Below are 19,421 nucleotides of genomic sequence, written 5' to 3' on the forward strand. Positions count from 1 at the left end.
CTTTACAAAGCTGGCTTCTGAGCGGAGTGCTCGGAGAGTAATCATAAGTAAGCCATTCACCGCTTTCCGACTGTTTTTGCCCCGTCAGGCAGGCAATACAAACAAGTTACAGTGCTCTGCTAAAGCCTCTGCTCCAGAAGCGCTTTACAGGGCTTTTACCTTCCCCACACCATTATTACTGAAAACGCTGTGAACTACATTAAATTAGCAGCAACGTCAGGAGAACTTCAGCTACTGTGAGATGTGGTTTTGTTTGGTCTTTGGGAATCGCCTGGGAGACTTCGACTGGAAGAGAGGCAGTGAGATGAAAGTTGCTTCCTCCTCACGGGCTGAACCCGACTCGCTCCGCGAAGATTCCGAGCTAGCGGCCTTCGCTTACAAAACAACCCAAAGAAACTGAAACAACCGAAAAAAAAAAAAAAAAAGCAAGAAAGAAAGAAAGAAAAAAAAAAAAAAAAGCCACAACCAAAGCCTTGAGGAAGCAGCGCTCACTCTTCTCTGCGGTCTTCAGCCCACTCGGTGAACACTCGGAGGGCTCAGCCCACCTGCTCCTCTTAACTTTTTAACGTGGCCACGGCCGGGCAAGTCAGTCCCGCAGCCAGCGCGGCCCCTCGGCGCTAAGGCTGCTCCCCTCCCGCCGGCCCGGCCGGGCCCCTGGCTCTGCCCCTCACACCAACAGGTACCACCAGCACCCCCAGCACCGGCAGGGCTGCGCCGCCGCCCGAGCAGGAACAGCCCCGAGGAGCCCGGGCGCCTCACCGGGGTAGCGCTGCCCTCCGTCGCTCTCGTCACGCTGGGCCATGCCCGACGCGCCTCACAGCCGCTGCTGCGGGACTAGGAGGCGGCCGGCGGCTGCGGCGGGCAGTCCATGCCGTTGCTCTCCGGTCCCCGCGGAGCAGCGCCGGGTTCAGCGCGGCTGAGGCGGAGCGGCCGCCCCTCGCCGAGCACCCCCTCGGCGTAGCGCGGGGCCTCCCATGGCGCCGGCGGCGCACACCTGGCTGCGGGACAGGTGCCGGGCTCCTCCGGCGATGCTCCAACCCCCGCAGCTCGGACTCCTCCCGCCCCGCCTCCGCTCCCCCTGCCCGGCGCGCCGGGGGAAGCCCCGCCCGCCGGGAAAGGGAACGCCTGCGGGGGGAGGGGGGGGGCGGTGGCCGCCGTCGGGCGCCATTTTGAATCGCCTCAGCGGCCGTGGCGGGCTGGGTGCCGGTGCCCGCTTGGCTCAGCAGCGGGGGCGCCCCGGGAGCGGGGCTGGGGCTCGGGTTCTGAGGAGCCCCTGGAACGGAGGGAAACGGGGCTGTGTCTGAGGGTGCTCGTTCCGAGGAGCCCCGGGCTCGGCGGGAGCCACTTTTTTGGCCGCCGGGCGCTGCAGCCCGTCCCGCGTTAGTGCCGGGGCCGACGGGCGGCCCTGGACGTCCCCGGGGAAGCAGATGGGCGGGCGAGCGGGCTGCGCTCGTGTTGCCGCCTGCGTTTAGGGGGAAAACGAAATTCAGTGGGTTTACAAGTGTGGGCTACGGAACGTGTGGAGGCATCACGTGCAGGTGTGTCCCTGGTCTGTGGAACTGGCATTACGCTCTATAATGCCAAAAGTGGAAGCTCTCGGGTGGTAATTGCGATTTTTGTATTTTTGTCTTTCCATTCTCTTCACCTTCCGTCTCAAAGTGCACCCTTTTGCCGTTCGTATGGTGGAGCTGTGAACACCCTGCTCTACCCCCACACCGATTTCCGAGCAGTCAGCACCCGACGGGAGCAGAGCTGTCGTGTTTCCTTATCATCTGTGAAACTCGGCACTGCTTTTGTTTTCTGCAAAGGTCACATGTTTTGCACCTAGAGTCGGTGATCATGTCTCTTGAACGGTGATAAGATAAAGCTGTCCCCCATCTGAACCGAGGATTTAAGCACTCCCGTCACCTCACACGTCTCCGGTGCACACTGAAGCTGGAAGTGTGAGGGCAGCAGATGCAGAAATATCTGAACTTGTGTGGGGGTAGCTGGTTCGCTATGAAGTGGTGCAAACCCATGATTATTCAAGCTTCGATATGGGCAAGTTAGACTGGAATGAATCGTGAGGGGCTGAGGTAAACCTGTACCGAAGTACTTGCCACCATAACCCTGTTGACACAAATTCTATACTACGAAGATAAGAATTAGATTGTTATGAAACCGCTCTGAAAATCAACCATCAATCAAAAATTATACCTCTGCAGATAGTTTGTTTCTGTGACTGGGTCAGTTCTTAGTCTCCTGTATTTCTAAGATGGGTATCAACATAAAATTTTTTAAGATTAGCACTAATTTTTCCGTATCTTTTGAAAATGACTACTATCTCTGTAAGAGAGTTTCCATACTAAATGTAAATAAAGATAAATAAAAGCAAACCAATTTTGAGGCACTGTAGACTTGTTTATATGCAAAATATTTTTGGAGCATATTCTGTCACTAATTCCTTTTTCTGTAGTAATTTTTTTCTTCTGTTTTTGAGAGTATGAATCAATTCTTCTGTTGGAGCAACCAGAAGAGAGTATTGTCATCATGATGTGTCATTGTACCTAGGTCAGTTGTTTGGTTCCCAGGGTAAATAAAAGAATGGAAACAGTCAGGAACTCTCTAATTCTGCAGAGTAACTGCCCAGGAAATGATACTCCCAGCTTAATATAATTTAGGCCGAAGAAACAATTAGAAAAACCTGCTGCAGAAAATCTTTCAGTGGCAAGCAGAGCACATGGAAAGTCACAGAAGTTGCAGCCTAGTCGATATAAAAACCCCACCCCTCTATTGCACATGAATGGCTGTGCAACTCATAGGAAAGGGGAAGCAGCATTTCTCGTTGTCATGAGCTGTTACCAAAAGGTGTTTTGCATTAGCAGTTAGTATGGGTCTGTTCATGCCCCCTCCATCCCAGATAAGGCCAATTTCTGTCTGCAAACGTTGTGTATTGTTACCTCCCTGTTTGGGGAAAAGCTGCAGGGCTCACGTTGTCACTAAACACAGTGTCACACCACTAGCTGTGATGAAGTGTGGCATGTGCTAATTACGAAAAGGAAACAGAACAGGTACTGCCAGGTGCAGGAAGTATAAAAGCACAACTCAGCGTAAAGGGGACCTTTAGCACCTTTCTTTTGCAGCAGCTGTTCAAAATTGAAGGTCCACACAGAAAGGGCACACAGAAATCAAGTCTTCCTGTTTAAACACGTGGGTTTTAAGTAAATCCTCAGAGGTGTGATACGAAGTTAATTGTGGCACATAAAATCAGCATGGTTATTATCAGTCTTTTGCCACTGATTCAGGGTGAAGTAAACCTGTAGCACACTTAATTTTATAAAAATTCATAGAATAAAAGAATGTTTTGTTAAGGAGTGTCTTGCATGCAGCTGTTGTGTAGACATGCAATGTTACATAGAGCAGCCTCAAAGTGGCAATTGATGTTCAACTAGTGGGCAAAAAAACTTCTGCCTGTCTAATTATAGACTGGTGCTAGAGAATTTGATTTTTTTAAAGACATTCTGTTCAAAAGCTCTGTCATAGACACTCATATTCATGCCAGCAGAGTTCGATATCCCAGGTTTATGGTAATTCTGCAGAAAGCATGAAGAGTTTTTGCTCTCTTCTGTCTCGGTGATTTCTCCAAAATATACTAGAGCCAAGGAAGAGAAATGCAAGTTTCTGTCATATTTCTTGTGCCTGTAGATGTGAGAAAGCATCCTCTGCTTAGGCTTTCAGTTCTGTTTTGAAGCTTCAGCAATTTTGTAATTGATACAACTTCAAATTTATTTTTTTAAGAGCTAGATGAGAACATCTAGATTGAATTTTCATTCATCACAAGCCAAGTGTGATGCAAGCAGCTTTCAGAGCCAGCCAAACTGAGCTTCAGTTGAATCCACTGTGCAGCTCTTCAAAGTCAGTAATTCTCTGTCATAAGCTAGAGGACAATTTAATTTTTTTCTTTAGTTTAAAGAAAAGATTAGCATGTTGTGAAGGTACAACAGTTGTGCATCGCTGTGAGCTGACCAACAGCTCCTGCCTCCACTTGCCATCGCTGTGATTTAAGGCAGTTCCAGCACACCCAAGCCTGAGGGCAAGGGTACCAAGTGTGGCAGTGCTGGACACTCCCAGTTGTTGTCCATCAGACCATGAGACAGAGCAGCTTTCTCTGAAAAGCAAATGTTAGCAAGACAGGAGGGCAAGGAGAGCAAGACATTGCTCCTTTTCCTCCTTGCTTTACAGAATTACCTGTAGGCACAGTGAAATAACCTGTGCGTGTTACATGGCACAAGAAAAGGGAGCAATGAATATATTCAGGTTTCTACTGACTGGTAGCAGTGAAAAGGGTAATTATTCTGTGAAAAATTCAATACTTTGGAAGCAAATGGTGATGCTTTTGAGGAACGAATATTATCCTCTTCTACTTCAGATTCATCAGAAATTGATTTTGTTCACACAAAACTATTTTGCCTGTCTGTATTTGATAGCAGTCCATTTTCAGCAGGGCCACCATCTGCACGGGCACTCCTGCTAGAGGTGAACTATCTGGTGGACACCACGCCATTTTAATAGGGTTGGGATGAATCAGGAACAGCTGGAGAATGTGCTATTTGAATATCCCAAAAGGCTACCTCTTCCTATAGGAACTTAGACCTGATAAAGGATGAGGAAGCTTGGTCTATAGCTACCAGCACTTCTGTTACCACTGGGTAAGAATAGACTGAGATGGTTTCTGTCCACGAGACAGCAAGAAAATGAAGAGCAGGAAGGACAGGGGAAAGTGTGTGAGACTTGGCAGCGTGTTTGAACTGATATTACTGAAACACGATGCGTGACAGGATTGTTTCTATCGCTGCCTACAAGCTGTTTAGGAAAGGCAACATGAGTAATAAGGTGTGAAGGAGTAAAACTATATCAACTGAAAACATTACTCCTTGCATAATATCTCAGAATTGCAGAATCCTGAGTGCCCATAAATAATCGCTCACAAAGCCTCCATGGCACCTCTGTTACAGATCTTCACTCATCACTAAGTCATGCCAGAGAAGGAAACGTGGTTGTTATTATGCACAGCTGCATAATGAAAAGCTGGAGTTCTATAACAGATTTATTCTCTTAAGCAAGCACTATTTAAATTACATTTCCACAAGAAAACAGATCCATTCTGGAGCAGTTGCCAACATGGCAACATCTATTGGAATTCACTACAAAGAAAAATAGAAGTACTGGACTAAAAATCAATTGTTGTCTAGACCTAGTAAGGATGAAGGAAATTAAGTAACATTCAGTTTGGGCAGGTAACAGATCCCATTATTATGTCTCCATGGAACTGCAGGGATTCAAGGAATTTAATATTTTTGCACTGAATACAACAACAGGAAAAATGATGGAAAAATATTTAAAACCTATGAATGACAACTCAGACTTCCTGAAGAAGACTTTGTTGTCAAATAGATTAAGGTTCCAGAGGCAAATGATTGAGGCCTAGAACTCCATTGCCAAGTGATCATTAGAAGCTAAATAGCAATGAAAAAATTAGAAGTTATGAAATGTAAGAAAAAAAGTAAAAAGGCAAAATCCTACTAAAAGGGTTTTGGAAACATAAAGGATGTTCTTAATATTTATTATTGCAAAAATAAAGTAACTGCAAAAACGAAAAATTCAACACCAGTTTCTGTCCTGTATCTGTAAGGGATCAGGCTGGTCCATCATAGCAGTTAGAGATTAATGAGGCAAATATTCTTCAGGCAGTATGCCTAAACAACACACAAATTGTACTTTTTTTCAAACATAAATTTGGCATGAATAAAGGAAAAAACTATACATGTTTGTGTGGGTCATTACATAATTTCTGATACATTTGTCTAATATGTTCCTAAAAATCTCTACCAGTGGAAGTGGCATCCCTTTTTTAGGCAATGTTCATGTATTTGCTTTCAGTACTGCTACTGTACTGTACTGTTCTTTGCTCGAGCATTTCCATGGCTACCAACAGGAGCAGAGATGAATCTTAAAATGCACTCATTTATACTTTTTAACAGTATTTTTACTGCTTAGAAGTAAAAATGGTTTTAGAAGAAATTCAAGAATTTGAGAGTTGTCAGTTTTATGAGACAAGCAGAGTTGCTGCTTCTCCGGTGTCTCTGCTTTCAGTGAGTACAGTAAGGCCTGTGCAGAAATGATTGGCAGTTAACCCTTCATCGGCAAATCCCAAAATCTTTACGTGACAAGCAGTTGTAGCACTATTAAATGGCTGTTACTGCTGTTAACAGAGGGACACAGAGACTTTGTACTGCTTTTGCAGCCCCTCGTTCTTGGATTAGCTGCAAATACAGTAATGACAGACACTGGCCTTCCAGAATCATTTGCCCTGCAGGAAGGCTGTCAGGCAGAAGGCAGTGCCTCTGTCCCCACTGTTTACAGGTGAAGTTGTTATACATGGATGAAGTAGGGCAGGGACGCCAGTGTTTTGTCACTCAGTGGCTTTTTCTCAGCAGCAGGTTGGCCCACTGTCAGCTCTGTCAGCTGTTTTTTCCTATTCATCCCATTATCATCCCATTGGAGCAGAGGTAGACCATAAAATTTATAAGCATTTGCATGTAATATTACATTTTGAGAGGAACTTGAACAATGGAACAGAAGTCTTACAGTAGGAAGCTGAAGTGTATCAGTAAAGACTCCTTTGTCCCAAACCTCTGGATTCTTTTTGTCATTAGTTTCACAGGTAATAAAAGAAAATTATGTGAGATGCTGTATGTGGAAGGTAATGTCTAATTCATTGGGGATAATACTTAACTATGCTGGTCCTGGCAGGGAAAGAATGAGTTACTGTGAAGGAATCCTGGCATTCCAGAAGGTTCACTGCCTTCCCATGTATTTTCACATCAGACACTCCCATGAAAGCACAGTGTGACATGCATTTACAGCCAGCCTGTCCTACCACTGACGGATGCACTTGCTCTAGGACTGTACAGTGGCAGTTTTTCCATGACAGGAGCATTGTTTACACTGGAAACTAATTCTTTATAATATGTGTATTTAATATTAATTCAGATACAGGAATTGAGAAGTCTGACTGATGAAATGCAGTTCTTTTATCGAGTATCTTCTATAAAAGCAATATACTACTTCTGCTGTATTTAAGAAATAATTGAAAATAGCATATGCCTTTTAAAGTTTCAACTACCAAGTTTGAATTAAAGCATTTACCCAAGGACCTTACAGAGGGACTTCCATTATTTCCCACAGCATGTTTCCACGTTGTTTTCACTGAACTTCTAATTTAGCAGAATTCATTCTGTACAGAATCCCAGGTTACTTTGGCTGCAGACTTACAGCATGAAAATGCACAAGGCTCCACCAAGTACAATGTGAGCTGTTGAGGCTTTTTTTCCATTCTCTGAAAGGAGGTGCAGCCACGGAATTAGTGAGATACTTGTTACTTGATGGCTGAACACAAGTTAAAAGCAGAAATAGAAATCTGCTGGATTAGATCACGTATTACATACAAGTTCTGTAACTGTTATAGGAGAGAGGGTCTGGGTTTGCTAGGGTTTGATTTTTTTTTTAAAAGGTCTCATGTTTTCTAAACATGAATTTGTCATTATAAATTAATTTCTACAGAAATAAAGTGTGGACAAAGGTCATTTTGTCTTTTTTTAAAGAACATTTGCAACGTATTTAACTTTCCTACATCCTAAAAATAGTTTAAAAAATTACAGCAATGAAAAGGACTCCCAAATTAGGTATGTCATGCTATTTCTCCAGAATATTTAATGCTTAACTGCATGTTGTATCTATATTATACACATCAGCCGAAGAAAATGAAGACACACACACACCATCCAATTGTCCTTTTATATTTTTATTCGGTGTTAAGTAACTCCACAAGAAAACAAAATCAGTTACTCTGGTGTACGTGAAATCAGAACAATACAACCACTTGAAGCAAAAAGTAGAAACAAATTTCAGCCCAGGAATGGAAAACTGATACTTCAATGCTATGGATATGCAATGCGCTTCATCCCACAGTGCGGTTCAGCGTATGCCAACCTTTAATGCTCTTGTTGTTATTGTTGTTGGTGTGTGTTTCTATCCATATAGAAAAACTAAAAACCACACTTCAACTCTCACTGAAAGCCTTAGAGCTTTAGCCTTTAAACTATGAAAACGAGTAAAGACAATTTGTTATTGCCCAAGCTCAAGATAGGATTTTATTTTCCCCAAAGGTGCTGGAATCATTACATGCCACAGTGTAACTATGAGCAACACCTTTGTTACTTTTGAGCCCTTTCTTTCCAATGAAGAAGCTCTAGCCAGAATTAACTGAGCTGAAGTTTGTGTTTGAAATATGTCCACTTGGTCACTTCCTGTTCTCAAATGAATTCTATTCCATTCTTCACTGTAGTGATTTGAAGAATTTGTGTGTAAAGTTCTTTTTTCCTTTCATGTTACAGTTAACTAGTTTCAGTGCAGGTGCTAATCAACCTCTCAAGGAAGCTCCAGAAGAAAGTAAAATATATAAAATCTATTCAAAGTCTGCAAATAAATTAAGAAAAGAAACTGTAAAGTGTCAAAAGATTTGCTGTATGAATACAAACCCTAAAACATCGTCTAAGAGGAGGACCAAAAGAAAGTCCTTGGATAAGGGCAACCAAGCCAGTTTTAGTAAGGATCTCACCAAAAGTGTTGCACGAAGACCGGCATGGTTTCCCAACCACGTATTTAAATTCTTACACTCTCAAATGAATAAAGGCAACAAAACCCAGTTACTCAGAAAGCATTTCTAGCGCAGAACATATTTCAAAGGCAGTTCAGCTCACATTTCAAACAGCTATGTTTCTTGTGAGGTTTATTGCCTGTCAAAAATAATGGTGAAGCTTTTCAAGTCAGTATTGGACTTTCTGCACTTCCTGGTGTTATAGACATGCTGCGATCGTGTAGACTAGTTAGTTGTTGTCATTTTTTAAACTAGGAGTTGTTAAAAACTCAGAATGTTTAGTTTTGCAAATATTGCTCCTCCTGGCTTATACATTTTGCATAATGTGTTAAAAGCAGAAGGAGTTGATAGTCTTGTACAGATGCAACTTGACAATGTATTGACTTTCTAAGTTAACAAAAGAAAATTTAAAAGCAAGTCACATAAAGCAACAATCACTACTGCAATCACACATGTATTTTGTAAGTCATCACCTTCCCTACCCCCACCCACCACACACATAACTTGCCCCACACATTCTCTCAGAAACACAAAATGAACTACGAGATTTACTAAATTACAGCCACAACAGCAGCTAACTGCAGCAGCCACAGGATTTCTTTCAAGTGAAGCACTGACCCTTTGCATTTAAAACATTGAACACTGAGCATTTTAGAGAGTTTCAGTCATTCAGGCTCAAGTTCAGTTACAGGATGCTTTTGCAGGTTACATGAATGCCTTCATCTGCAACAAGACAACATTCTCATTACTCATTAACAAAATTCACAACAATCCACACATCACCCCAGTGGTTTATTATTTTTGGTGTTACTTTTGAACTTCTGCCCCACATTGGCAAATTGCTAAAAAGGACAAAAAAAAAGAAAAAAAGGAAAAAAAACAACCCACATTGCCTCCATACCTACAAAAAAATCCTTGGCTTCTCCAGTTAGCAAAAATACAAACCATGGTATCCTCAGTGTTGGTTTGTGGGAGGGGGGAATCATAGGATAGAAAACACAGTTTCTGTAAGTCTCTAAAGCACAACCCTGTTGTTCCTACTTCAAAGTTATGAGATTTACTGAATGAAGACTGGACAAGTCATTCATGCTTTTCTCCTGCATTCAGAAAGGCACTGATAGATTACAGTGTTAAGTATTTATCTCCCAGTTCTTAAAGAACAAAGCCTAATGTGCAGAAAGCTGAAGTCTCTGAATAGCAGAAGTAGTTGTAGACACTGCGATGCTAAGAAGATCGTAATAGTGGTAGGGCTACAGTTACGAAAGAAAATAACTGCAATTAAGATGCAAAAAAGCAGTGGTACTTCTAAGACAAGCACATGCACATCCATTCTTGATTTGACAACACAATCTAGTCTAGTTCAAATAGCCAAGAATTTAACAGTATTTTTTGGGAAAACAAATCTTCAACAGGACAGCTGTGTCCTCATCTATAAAATAAGCAAGAAGAGAAAGATAAATACACATCTGAATCCATTAACTGAAGAGGAAACTCAAGTTGTTGTTTTAGAGCTACAGACCCTCAAGAAAGATAGTTTTCCATCTCATGTTACTTTTCAATCATCTGCTCTACTCTGCAGTTTTTACAGTTGAGTTCGAGAAAAAAGCTCCTCCTCACATGGATCAGCCCATTCGCTTCCACCTTCTGAAGCTGTGTCTTCAGAGCTGGAGCTATCACTGGAGTAGATCTTCTTCCTGAAGCCATTTGGTTTTGCCTCAGCATTTATATCATCTGCACATCTTGCTTCATAAACAGAAGAAACCTAAGGATTTAAACTGACAGTGTTGATGGGGAACAATAAAGAACATGCTTGCTTTTCTCTGGGCTGGGAGGTTATATGGGTCTTTAGTTGCCCAAGAAGATGCCACAATTACAGGGCAAGTCCTTCTCTTTCCTGACTTAGTCCACTATGTAGAAAGGACTGCAGAACAGCGGGGAAAAAAGGTGGTGCTTTTATTATTTTTTCCTATTCCTTACTTTTAGGATTTGCACAACACAGCAAGAGAATCAAAAGTGAACTCAGGATGTATCTTTATCACAATTCATGTAAGACAAATTACTGTTAAAGTTATCTCCAAAACTTGACAGTAAGTATTAAATAGTAAGAAAACACAGCACAGAGCTGACTAAACTTCAAGCAAATGTATTTTAAATATATTTTCATCTGAATGAGTAAAGCCACAGCAAGCATGTCACAATGTTAAACTAAGCACTACCATCACTCTGAGGTTTAAAGGTATATCAGTAAATACATGTGTACATGAAATTTTTTTCCCTACAGAAAAAAACCCCAGGGTTTTTTTGCTTGTAATGAGGACAGTATTCAGCATATATTATCTTTATGCCTTTATTTGCTGGTCCTTTCTGCCCTCATAGTGCACTTCAGCTCACTCTACACTTACTGAAATTAGAAGTTGAAGGAAAAGAAGACTCATGTTTAACACTCATGACAAGCAAATTGCAAGCATTCCCAAAGGAAACTGGCTTTGCTTATCTACTAGAAGTACAGCTGTTTGTACAAAGGCTTGTACTCCCCAAAGTACAACACCCTGAGGAACTTTTAGAAGGATGCTCAAGATGCAGAGGAGGTTAAAAAACAAAGTAAGAGAAGAGAAGCTTTTGAAGGTTTTTGCAGGAATTTCATTTGAGGGTAGACAGAGAACTGTGATGAAAGGAAAGATGCAGTAGCCCACCCTTATAAAATAAGAAAAAAAGTCCTCCCCAAAACCATTGACAAACTTACCATATTAAAATCTAAAAGATGTTCATCATCATTGGATACTTCCTTTACATCTGCAAGTTCTCCTACACCATTCTCTCCCTTGGCATTTGTATAGCACTCTTATATTGTTTTTGTGGGGGTGTTTCAGATGCAAAGGAAGAAAAAACAGAATTGAGGAACACTGTTATTTCCATTTACCATAAATTAAAGCACCCAGAGATGTATTCTTGGAATTCACACCCTAAGCCATGTAAACTGTGTTTGTGGGGGTTTTTATGGTCTGACAGCCATAAAGAAATCACCATAATACCTCACGGAAGCTTCATCAAATCCTACTTGGATAACTAATAGTAAAAGAAGAAGCTACTTAGTTAATGAAATCACCTAAAATACCAAAGAATGAGAATGACTTTTTAAATGATAAATGGTTCAGTACATTTTTCAATTCTGATATTGCATTGTGTTCCACATCACTCCTATTTCTATACCGGCACAGTATAGACTGAACCAGTAACCTGCTCCTCACTGAAACTCAAGAACCCCAGTTGATGTGAATGGCTATGATTTTTACTTACCAGAGTAAACTTATTTATATAATATCAAGATCTATCACGTAGATAGATACATATGGATCACATGCATCAACACCCACATATAAAAAGTACCCATACTGAAAACTGGATACAGAAAAACGTGTGTGGAAGAGTAATGTCAGCTGCGAGGATCAAGTCCCGGTGTTGTTTAAAAACTGAGCGGCACAGAGCGAACGCTGGCTCCGTGGTCCCTGGCAGTCACCGCGCTGGCCCGGGCTCTGCTCCCGTCGCGTTCCCGCCGCGCCAGGGCAGCGCTGCCGCAGGGACGCGCGCTCGCCGCCAGGGGGCAGCCCCGGCGCCGCAGGGAGCCCTGAGGGAGCGCCCCCGGCTCCCGCAGCGGCACAGCTCCGCAGCTGGGAGCGAACACAAGGGTCACACGGCACCCAAGCCACCCAAACTGTCCTGAACACCACAGTAAGGCTGTTCTGGAACCAAGAACGCGGTTCAGTTGGTTGCACTTTAAGGTGCGCTTCAAAAATAATAACTGACTAATCTACTTTCAGATTATTAAGGAACCAAGTCTCAAATCAAAACTTTCTCACCCTGAGCCTGTACCAACAGAAAGCACCAGAGATCCTGTCAGTTCAGGATACTAATTTAGAATGGCCTTGTTTCGCTTCTTGCCTTCTAGACAGAGAAGGTGAATTGAGTTTGCGGGCAAAAAAAGCTGCCTGGATTCTTGCCGGTCCACTGAAAACCTGGGCTCGAGTCAGCTGTCAGATGCTACAGATTCCTGGGAGTGCTGGAAGCACACCTGCTTCTGGTCACCAGCAGCTTGCCTACTAAGACTGGACTTGCTCCATGTGCAGGACAGAAAAATTCCCAGACTGCCAGTGTGAAAGGAGTGGCCAAGTGGCAAATCCCTCTCCTTCCCAGCCTCAGAGAGATTCCACACATTCACTGAATAACTGGCACGTTATTTACGCACACCCATAAAAGGTAATCATGTTTTCACATTCTTACAGACTTACCTACCTAAGAAGTATTTTTCAGGATGAAACATTAAAAAAATGTAATAATGTGTTTTCATAATCAGAGATTTTCTGTTTATTTAATTGCAGGCTTTGGAATTAAGTAAATATGTGCAAATGTTAAGATTATTTTTAACCCACTTTCTTTTCAAACCAATTTAGAATCATGCTAGAAGTCTACTACAAGTGCAACTGAAGCATCCCAGCTCTCTCTCAGATTGGAGATTTTTTTGTGGGAGCTTACTGGTGTGGGTTTTTAAAATACAGACAGTAAATCCAATTGATCTTCAGCAATTCTAATCCGTAACAAGGAGCATTTCACTCTAACATGGGTGCAACAGCAAGTTAGTTCTAACAGGCAGAGGTGCTTACCTTCACACTGTGATGCAGGAAAAAGGGGAGAATAGAGCGCCTTTTCCCACCAGCATTGCTTTTCCTGGCTGCCACTCATTCTCTGCAGATTAGTATTCAATATAGGAAAGTGTTTAGACAATAATCACACTTCATTTTGCCATAAATAATATACTTACATGTAGAGGAGGAAATTCTGGTATTACAATGAATTTTCCTAAGCCTTACAGGTCACACTGCTCGATTTGTTACATTAATGGGAAATGAATGTCAAACTACAGTGGAACATCCATTCTCTGAACTTTTACAGCCCATATGAACTACATGCTGGGGCTCAGACTTTGCCCATACAGAGTTATACAAATCCAGAAAAAAAATTTAATTCCAGCCCTACACTTTATAATCTAGAGAGAGCTACCCAAGAGATGGAAGTACAGTGAAATGTTAGCCAACATGACACACAGTTCAGGGTAACACAAAACAGAGAAGACAGCGAACAAAAAGTGGCAAAATTTCATATTTAAAGTTTGGGAGGATGAATTGGCAGTACCATTACTCAATGGAAAAATACAAAATTAGAGAATTATGTGTCAACGTGAGGAAAAAGAGGTTATGAGGATTATCAATGATTTGTCTTTATGGTAGAAGTAATCCATTCACTAAGACTGCCAAAATTCTCTCCCTTTCCCCATATTTTAATGCTAGTTTAATTTTACCAGAGGCCTTTCCTTATGACATTGATGGACATGGCTAAAATAGCAAGGGCTTGTCACAACGCACATGTCCCCAGTTTCACTGCTGTACCTGAGGTAACCCCATTAGCTTTCAAAAGATTATGCCACCTTGTAACATCCTCTACAGACATTAGAATGATTCAAAAAACAAACAGTGCAACTGCCTACAACAAACATTAACAAATGAGCTTCAACACTGACTTTCTATCCAGCTTTCTCCTCAGTAAACATGAGAATGTTTAAACATGGAAGATTAATAAGCATCCTTTTGTTCCTCCTTAACCTGCTGCAGAACTACACACCCATAGAACTTAAACTGACAAACACTCATTCCTTAATAAAGAGAAGCCCCTCTCAAACCAAAGGAGTAACTCAAGAGTGCTGTATATAGAAACATGTCCTAGATTCAACTTATTTGAACTTATCCATGCTGGTTTCCGGTCATAAGACCCAGGAACAATCTTTTTGGAACCACCATCCAAAAATTCAAACCCTTAATTCCAGAAAAGGGAGTTCTTAGGAACTTAAACCATCAGTTGGTGGCTTTTTTCAACATCAAATAAAAAAAAAAGAAAAAAAGAAAAAGCAGCTCAAGGGTATAAGTAAGCAGGACAGTAAGAAGTATGTGCATTTCCAAATACATTCAATCATGGAGGCCTCACTCTGTGCTGATTATGGATAGAGGCATCTAAACTCCACAGGCGCAATGTATTATTAACTTCAAAGTGTCTCCCCTGCTGCTGTCACACCTGCACATGGGATAAGCTGCATGAACCCCAGCAGGGACTGGCAAAGGCAGCATCAGTCTGGCAGGGCACAAGAAGCTGCGGCAGCCTTGCTTCCCGGGCTGAGGCACCAGCAGAGCTCCCTGCTCTGGGATGGCTCCGTGACTGAACCAGCACTGGCTGCTTCAGCCTCCCTGTGCATCTCCCCGACACCTGGAGAGCTGGAGCAGTCACAGAGAGCTCCCAGCTCATTGCTGAATTTTTGTTTGGGAGGGGACAGAGGACACTTTTAATGTCCATTTTATACATTTGCAGAAGAAAAGATTTTTTCCTATGGTTGCTTAAGTGTTTCCTAGAAATGCAGTCTCACTTTGTGAATTTTTTTTGTGAATAAAGAGACGCTCCCAATCAGGAAATACAAAATACCAACTCCCAAATAGCATGAGTCTACCTTCCTTTGTTGGCAATCTTTCCCTTTTAAAACAGGATTTTCAATTTATGTCTCCTTCTCCTCTCTCACACATACTCCTATACACTTCCAGTGTTTTATGAAAAGTTTTATTAAATTTTCTAACTAACCATCTAAATAGCTATTATTTAGAATGGTTCTGATATTAAATATTGTGACTCTCTGAAATTATTCATATTTATTTTACTTTATTCTTAGGTTAAACTCATAGACAGCAAGGCAAAACCAGCTACAATGCTGTTTCACTCCCAGTTTTGCTGCAGGTCAGAGAGAAAACTGATGGGTTTCCTTTTTGTTTTTAAAGCTAGGCTAAGGGTAACTGAGGCTTCTCCCAGACTATTAGACACTAATTTGGAAACACCATCCCTGACTAGTTGTACTGCTTCAGAATGCTTGCTGACAAGGATCACGGCTGACAAGGGTAACAAGAGGCTTGAAGAATGTGAACAGAATAAGCACTAAAGCCTCAGTATGGTCTGAGTGAATATTATCAGAAGTGTTACAACTGACAGAAAAAATCATATTAATCTGTGAGCAAGTATTTCTTTGAACCTGCTCTGCAAGCACTTACTATCAGGAAGAATACAACACATGAATAATTCAGAAGCCAAAGCAGCAATGAACCATTGACTCCCGTTCCAAAAGATCAGGTCCTGATTTTAGTTCATCAGCTACCCAGTGAAGATACACTTGGCTCAAGAAGCCAGTCACAAATGAACAAAGGGAGCTGAGTCTAGACTTTATAGTCTTACAACCTATTTGGCAGGAACCTCATTGTTGAATTTTACTGAAAATATATGTGGAAAGGACTCTTATGAGATAATCTAGCGTCTACTCTTGCACAAAGCTGGAATCAACTACAATCAACTAGGAATTCCTTCGTTCAGTCTCATCAAGGCAGAATTTCCACTCTTCCCTAAAAAATAATTGAGCCTTACAGTATGCTCCTTGTCTGGTTACAATTCTTATTCTTCCATTTCCCTTAGTATGATTTAAGGTAATCACATCTGGTTCCTTTGTGTTTACTGGAGCCTGCAGAGAACACAGCTTTTCCCTTACGTCCTCTAACTATGAACATGGCTTCTGCAAAACTGCTGCCTCTGCTCAGAGTCTCCCTTATTTAAGGAAAAACACAAACACCCCCAGATCCTTCACTCTGTTTTTCTAAGTAGAGACCTTTGTGTTTTCTCCTCAAGACATCCTGATACAAGGAGCCCAGTACTCCAGCAGAGCAACTCTGCTCTTGCAGAAGGGTATTCCTGTTCATGGATCTCCATGTTGCTGACTTTTGCAGTGTATCATTCCTGATTTACCCTCAACTATGATGTATTTGAAAATGCTTTTCTGTTTCACATCACTTCCTCACCTATCACTCCTCCTACAGTGGAGGGTTTGTAAAGAGGGTTATTATTTTCTGTAGAAATTTTAGTTGTCCCTGCAGGATTGCATTTTATGTTTCAGATGCTGTTTAGATTTAACAACTTTTTGATGCTCATCCTGTCTTCCAGTGTACCTGCAGACCTTCCCAGTTTGTTATTATCAGGGATTTTCATAAACATGCCACACACTAGAAAAAATAATCATCTCTTTTGTCCTCTAGTAAGTCACTGACTGTTATTTTAAGAGTATAATCTTTCTCCTAAACTAATACTTGGAAACTTCTTGTTACTCACACATTTGGACCATTTACAGTTTAAAGTACAGTTTAGGCAATTTAAGAGAGTCATTGGTTCCATTTTCCCTGAGTTCCATTTTCCTCTTTAAAAACAAGATTTGCTTTTTAATACATTTTCTGTCTTCCATGTGTTCTCAAACAAGTATTCTAATAGGCTTTCCTCAAATTAGTTGCTGCTGTTCATGATACTCAGGTTAATACTGCTGTGACCAACTAAAACAGTGTAATATCTCTATTTTCATTAACAATGACAATAGATGCACTAATGAATACTTTGAATATTACATTTTCATAGCTTTCCAAGCTTGTTAGTTCTGTTTATCAAATATCTTTCTGTCATCTTTCAGTTTCTGATTTACTTCTAGAACTTTCATTTTATTTGCTTTGTTTAAACCTTGGGGTTTTTCCCTCATGATTTTTAAACTGTTGTTGCGAACATCATCTTTTTAAAGTCCTTTCATACAAGCCTTTCAATATCTCTGCAAAATAATGTTAGAAGGTTAGAGCTTAAGAGTCTTTGTAGGTGTTTTCATCACCTGCCATGATCAGCACTTACCAAGGACTATCTGGCCCAGTCCTGTCTTAGGTAGCCCCCAAATTACTCACTACTTACAGTCAGTCCTTTGCTTTGCATGTGGATGACTCTACATGCTCTTTTTCCACTTGATTTCCCTGATTTTAAGGCACACAGTAGACACCTCCAAATTTTGTCTCCTTCTTACCACTACCTGGATTTATGACAGCTTACCTTCTACCCTGCTGACCTCAGAACCCCTCTTCCCTTCCTCTCTTGACAGCCCTTTCTGAAGGGGTTATGCACTTCCACTGCATTACTCCACTCCAGCACAGAACCTCACCAAATCTAAAAGCCAATTCAGCCATGAGATACACAAACACAGTTTTTGTCAGTAAAATTTCCTCATCCCCAAAACCAGTGCCTCAGGCATGTTCAGACCTTAAAACCCCAGAGGTCCTTTTATTTATCTCAAGGACCCAACAGTATGAGCATTCTTTGAGCACACCTGCTGGACTGGAGCCCATATAAAATGTGTTGACAGGAGATGCAGTGTTGGTATATTCCCAGGCCACTAACTGGTGCAGATTGTGTACTTACCCATGACTCCACAGCTAAACAGAGCATTTGCTCAGAAGAAAAAGGACTGTACTTTGGGGGGGGGCAAGGGAGCTGTGTTTGTGGGGTTTTATGTAGCTGTTTGGGTGGCATGTGCTGGTGGTTTTTTGTAGAGGTTGTTTGGTTTGGACTTTTTTTAAAATTGTTTTGTTGGTTTCATTTTGTTGTTGGCTTCATTTTAGTTTTTTTTTTTAATCTTATGGCTAGATATATAAATATCATTCATGTTTGAAAAAGTTCTGCAGGACATGTTTGAAAGTTCCTGCTGCAAAATACACTGTAATTCTAAAACAAGTGCTCTAATATAGAAGGTAAGAGGGAGGAAACTGAACCAGATTCTCCTACAGTCTTGTTCATAAATAGGAGGTATTCAGAGATGTGTGTTGCCACAGCACATATATAACTCAAGTTTAAGTGATGCAAAACAGAATGTGTTACTATTACACTGTGGTTTATATTAGTATTTTCACATCCCTTATTTATGCAAAAATACTGGAGGCACCTCAGAACACAACTCAAACTTTACATTAGATGACTGAATTAAACAATTACTTTCATTTCTGTCCAAAGCCAAGCATAGAAACACAGAAAGTTTTATTTTTAAAAAATCTTTACAAATATTGATCTGCACTAATAAGTCCAGACCATAGTGTCTGCTTTTCCCCCATGCATGTATGTGTGGGGTGTCCGTGAAAAAGGTTTCTCCTAGACTGTCCTAATTCTAGATATTTTATATTGATTTTGCTTAATGCTCATGAAAATAAATAATATCACTCTTAAAAAGAAAAAAGCTCACACACATCTTTTACAGACATTGAAGCACAATAAGAAATTTAAATAAATGCTCTTGAGCCCAAAAGCCAATTACCTTCAGACTCCAACTACAGGTGCTAGAAAAGCCTGGAGTGTGCACACACCTTCTGGACACATGGTAGACAGAGAGGGACAAGTTAACCCAGGCTGTCTGAGCTTAGGGGGTAATCAAGCTCCCCAAGCCCCCCAGGAAGAGCTTCATTGCAAACCAAACTGGAGTCCAGACTGCTGAGAGGGTTGTTGGCCCTTGGTACTTCTCAATGGTTTATCACTTTGAAGCTATGAAAATGCCTACAAAATCATGTGACCTGAGCAAGGCAAGCAATAAGTTTTCCTCTTGCACTAAGGAACTTAAATGAAATGAAATACCAGGGTTTTCTGAGCACTGTTCACTAACAAAAGACCTTTTACTACCAAAAGCCTCAGAGCTACCATAAGCTATGGTACCACTGTATATTTCAGCCACTTACTAGTTTCTTGAATGGATAAGTGGTTGAAGTGAAGATGAGAATAAGCAACCTCACAGAGAGCACTACAC

At 41.4% G+C, this 19,421-nt stretch overlaps 2 protein-coding genes and 1 long non-coding RNA gene across 12 annotated transcripts in view; 1 reads left to right on the top strand and 2 right to left on the bottom strand.

Moving 5' to 3' along the window:
• Positions 1–1,059, bottom strand: part of TBC1D14 (TBC1 domain family member 14) — a 65,996-nt gene extending 64,937 nt beyond the window's left edge. The window contains exon 1 of the mRNA XM_038135780.1: positions 760–1,059. Coding sequence (XP_037991708.1) covers positions 760–802 — 43 coding nt within the window. The 5' untranslated portion in view covers positions 803–1,059. The remainder of the gene's footprint in view (positions 1–759) is intronic.
• Positions 1,060–1,224: 165 nt separating this feature from the next.
• On the top strand, positions 1,225–9,568 carry LOC119700538. Its single transcript, XR_005256798.1, has 2 exons — positions 1,225–1,538; positions 1,660–9,568. It is a non-coding gene; the product is annotated as an uncharacterized LOC119700538 (long non-coding RNA).
• Positions 7,828–19,421, bottom strand: part of KIAA0232 (KIAA0232 ortholog) — a 66,215-nt gene continuing 54,621 nt past the window's right edge. For 9 of the 10 annotated variants that reach the window (XM_038135769.1, XM_038135770.1, XM_038135776.1 and 6 more), the window contains 3 exons: positions 13,357–13,438; positions 11,442–11,539; positions 7,828–10,460 (listed from right to left, as the gene is read on the bottom strand). In XM_038135769.1, coding sequence (XP_037991697.1) covers positions 10,281–10,460; positions 11,442–11,539; positions 13,357–13,438 — 360 coding nt within the window. In that variant the 3' untranslated portion in view covers positions 7,828–10,280. The remainder of the gene's footprint in view (positions 10,461–11,441; positions 11,540–13,356; positions 13,439–19,421) is intronic. The other variant, XM_038135772.1, reaches the window with a different exon arrangement.

The sequence above is a fragment of the Motacilla alba genome, chromosome 4, assembly GCF_015832195.1.
Source record: "Motacilla alba alba isolate MOTALB_02 chromosome 4, Motacilla_alba_V1.0_pri, whole genome shotgun sequence".
Lineage (NCBI taxonomy): Eukaryota > Metazoa > Chordata > Aves > Passeriformes > Motacillidae > Motacilla > Motacilla alba.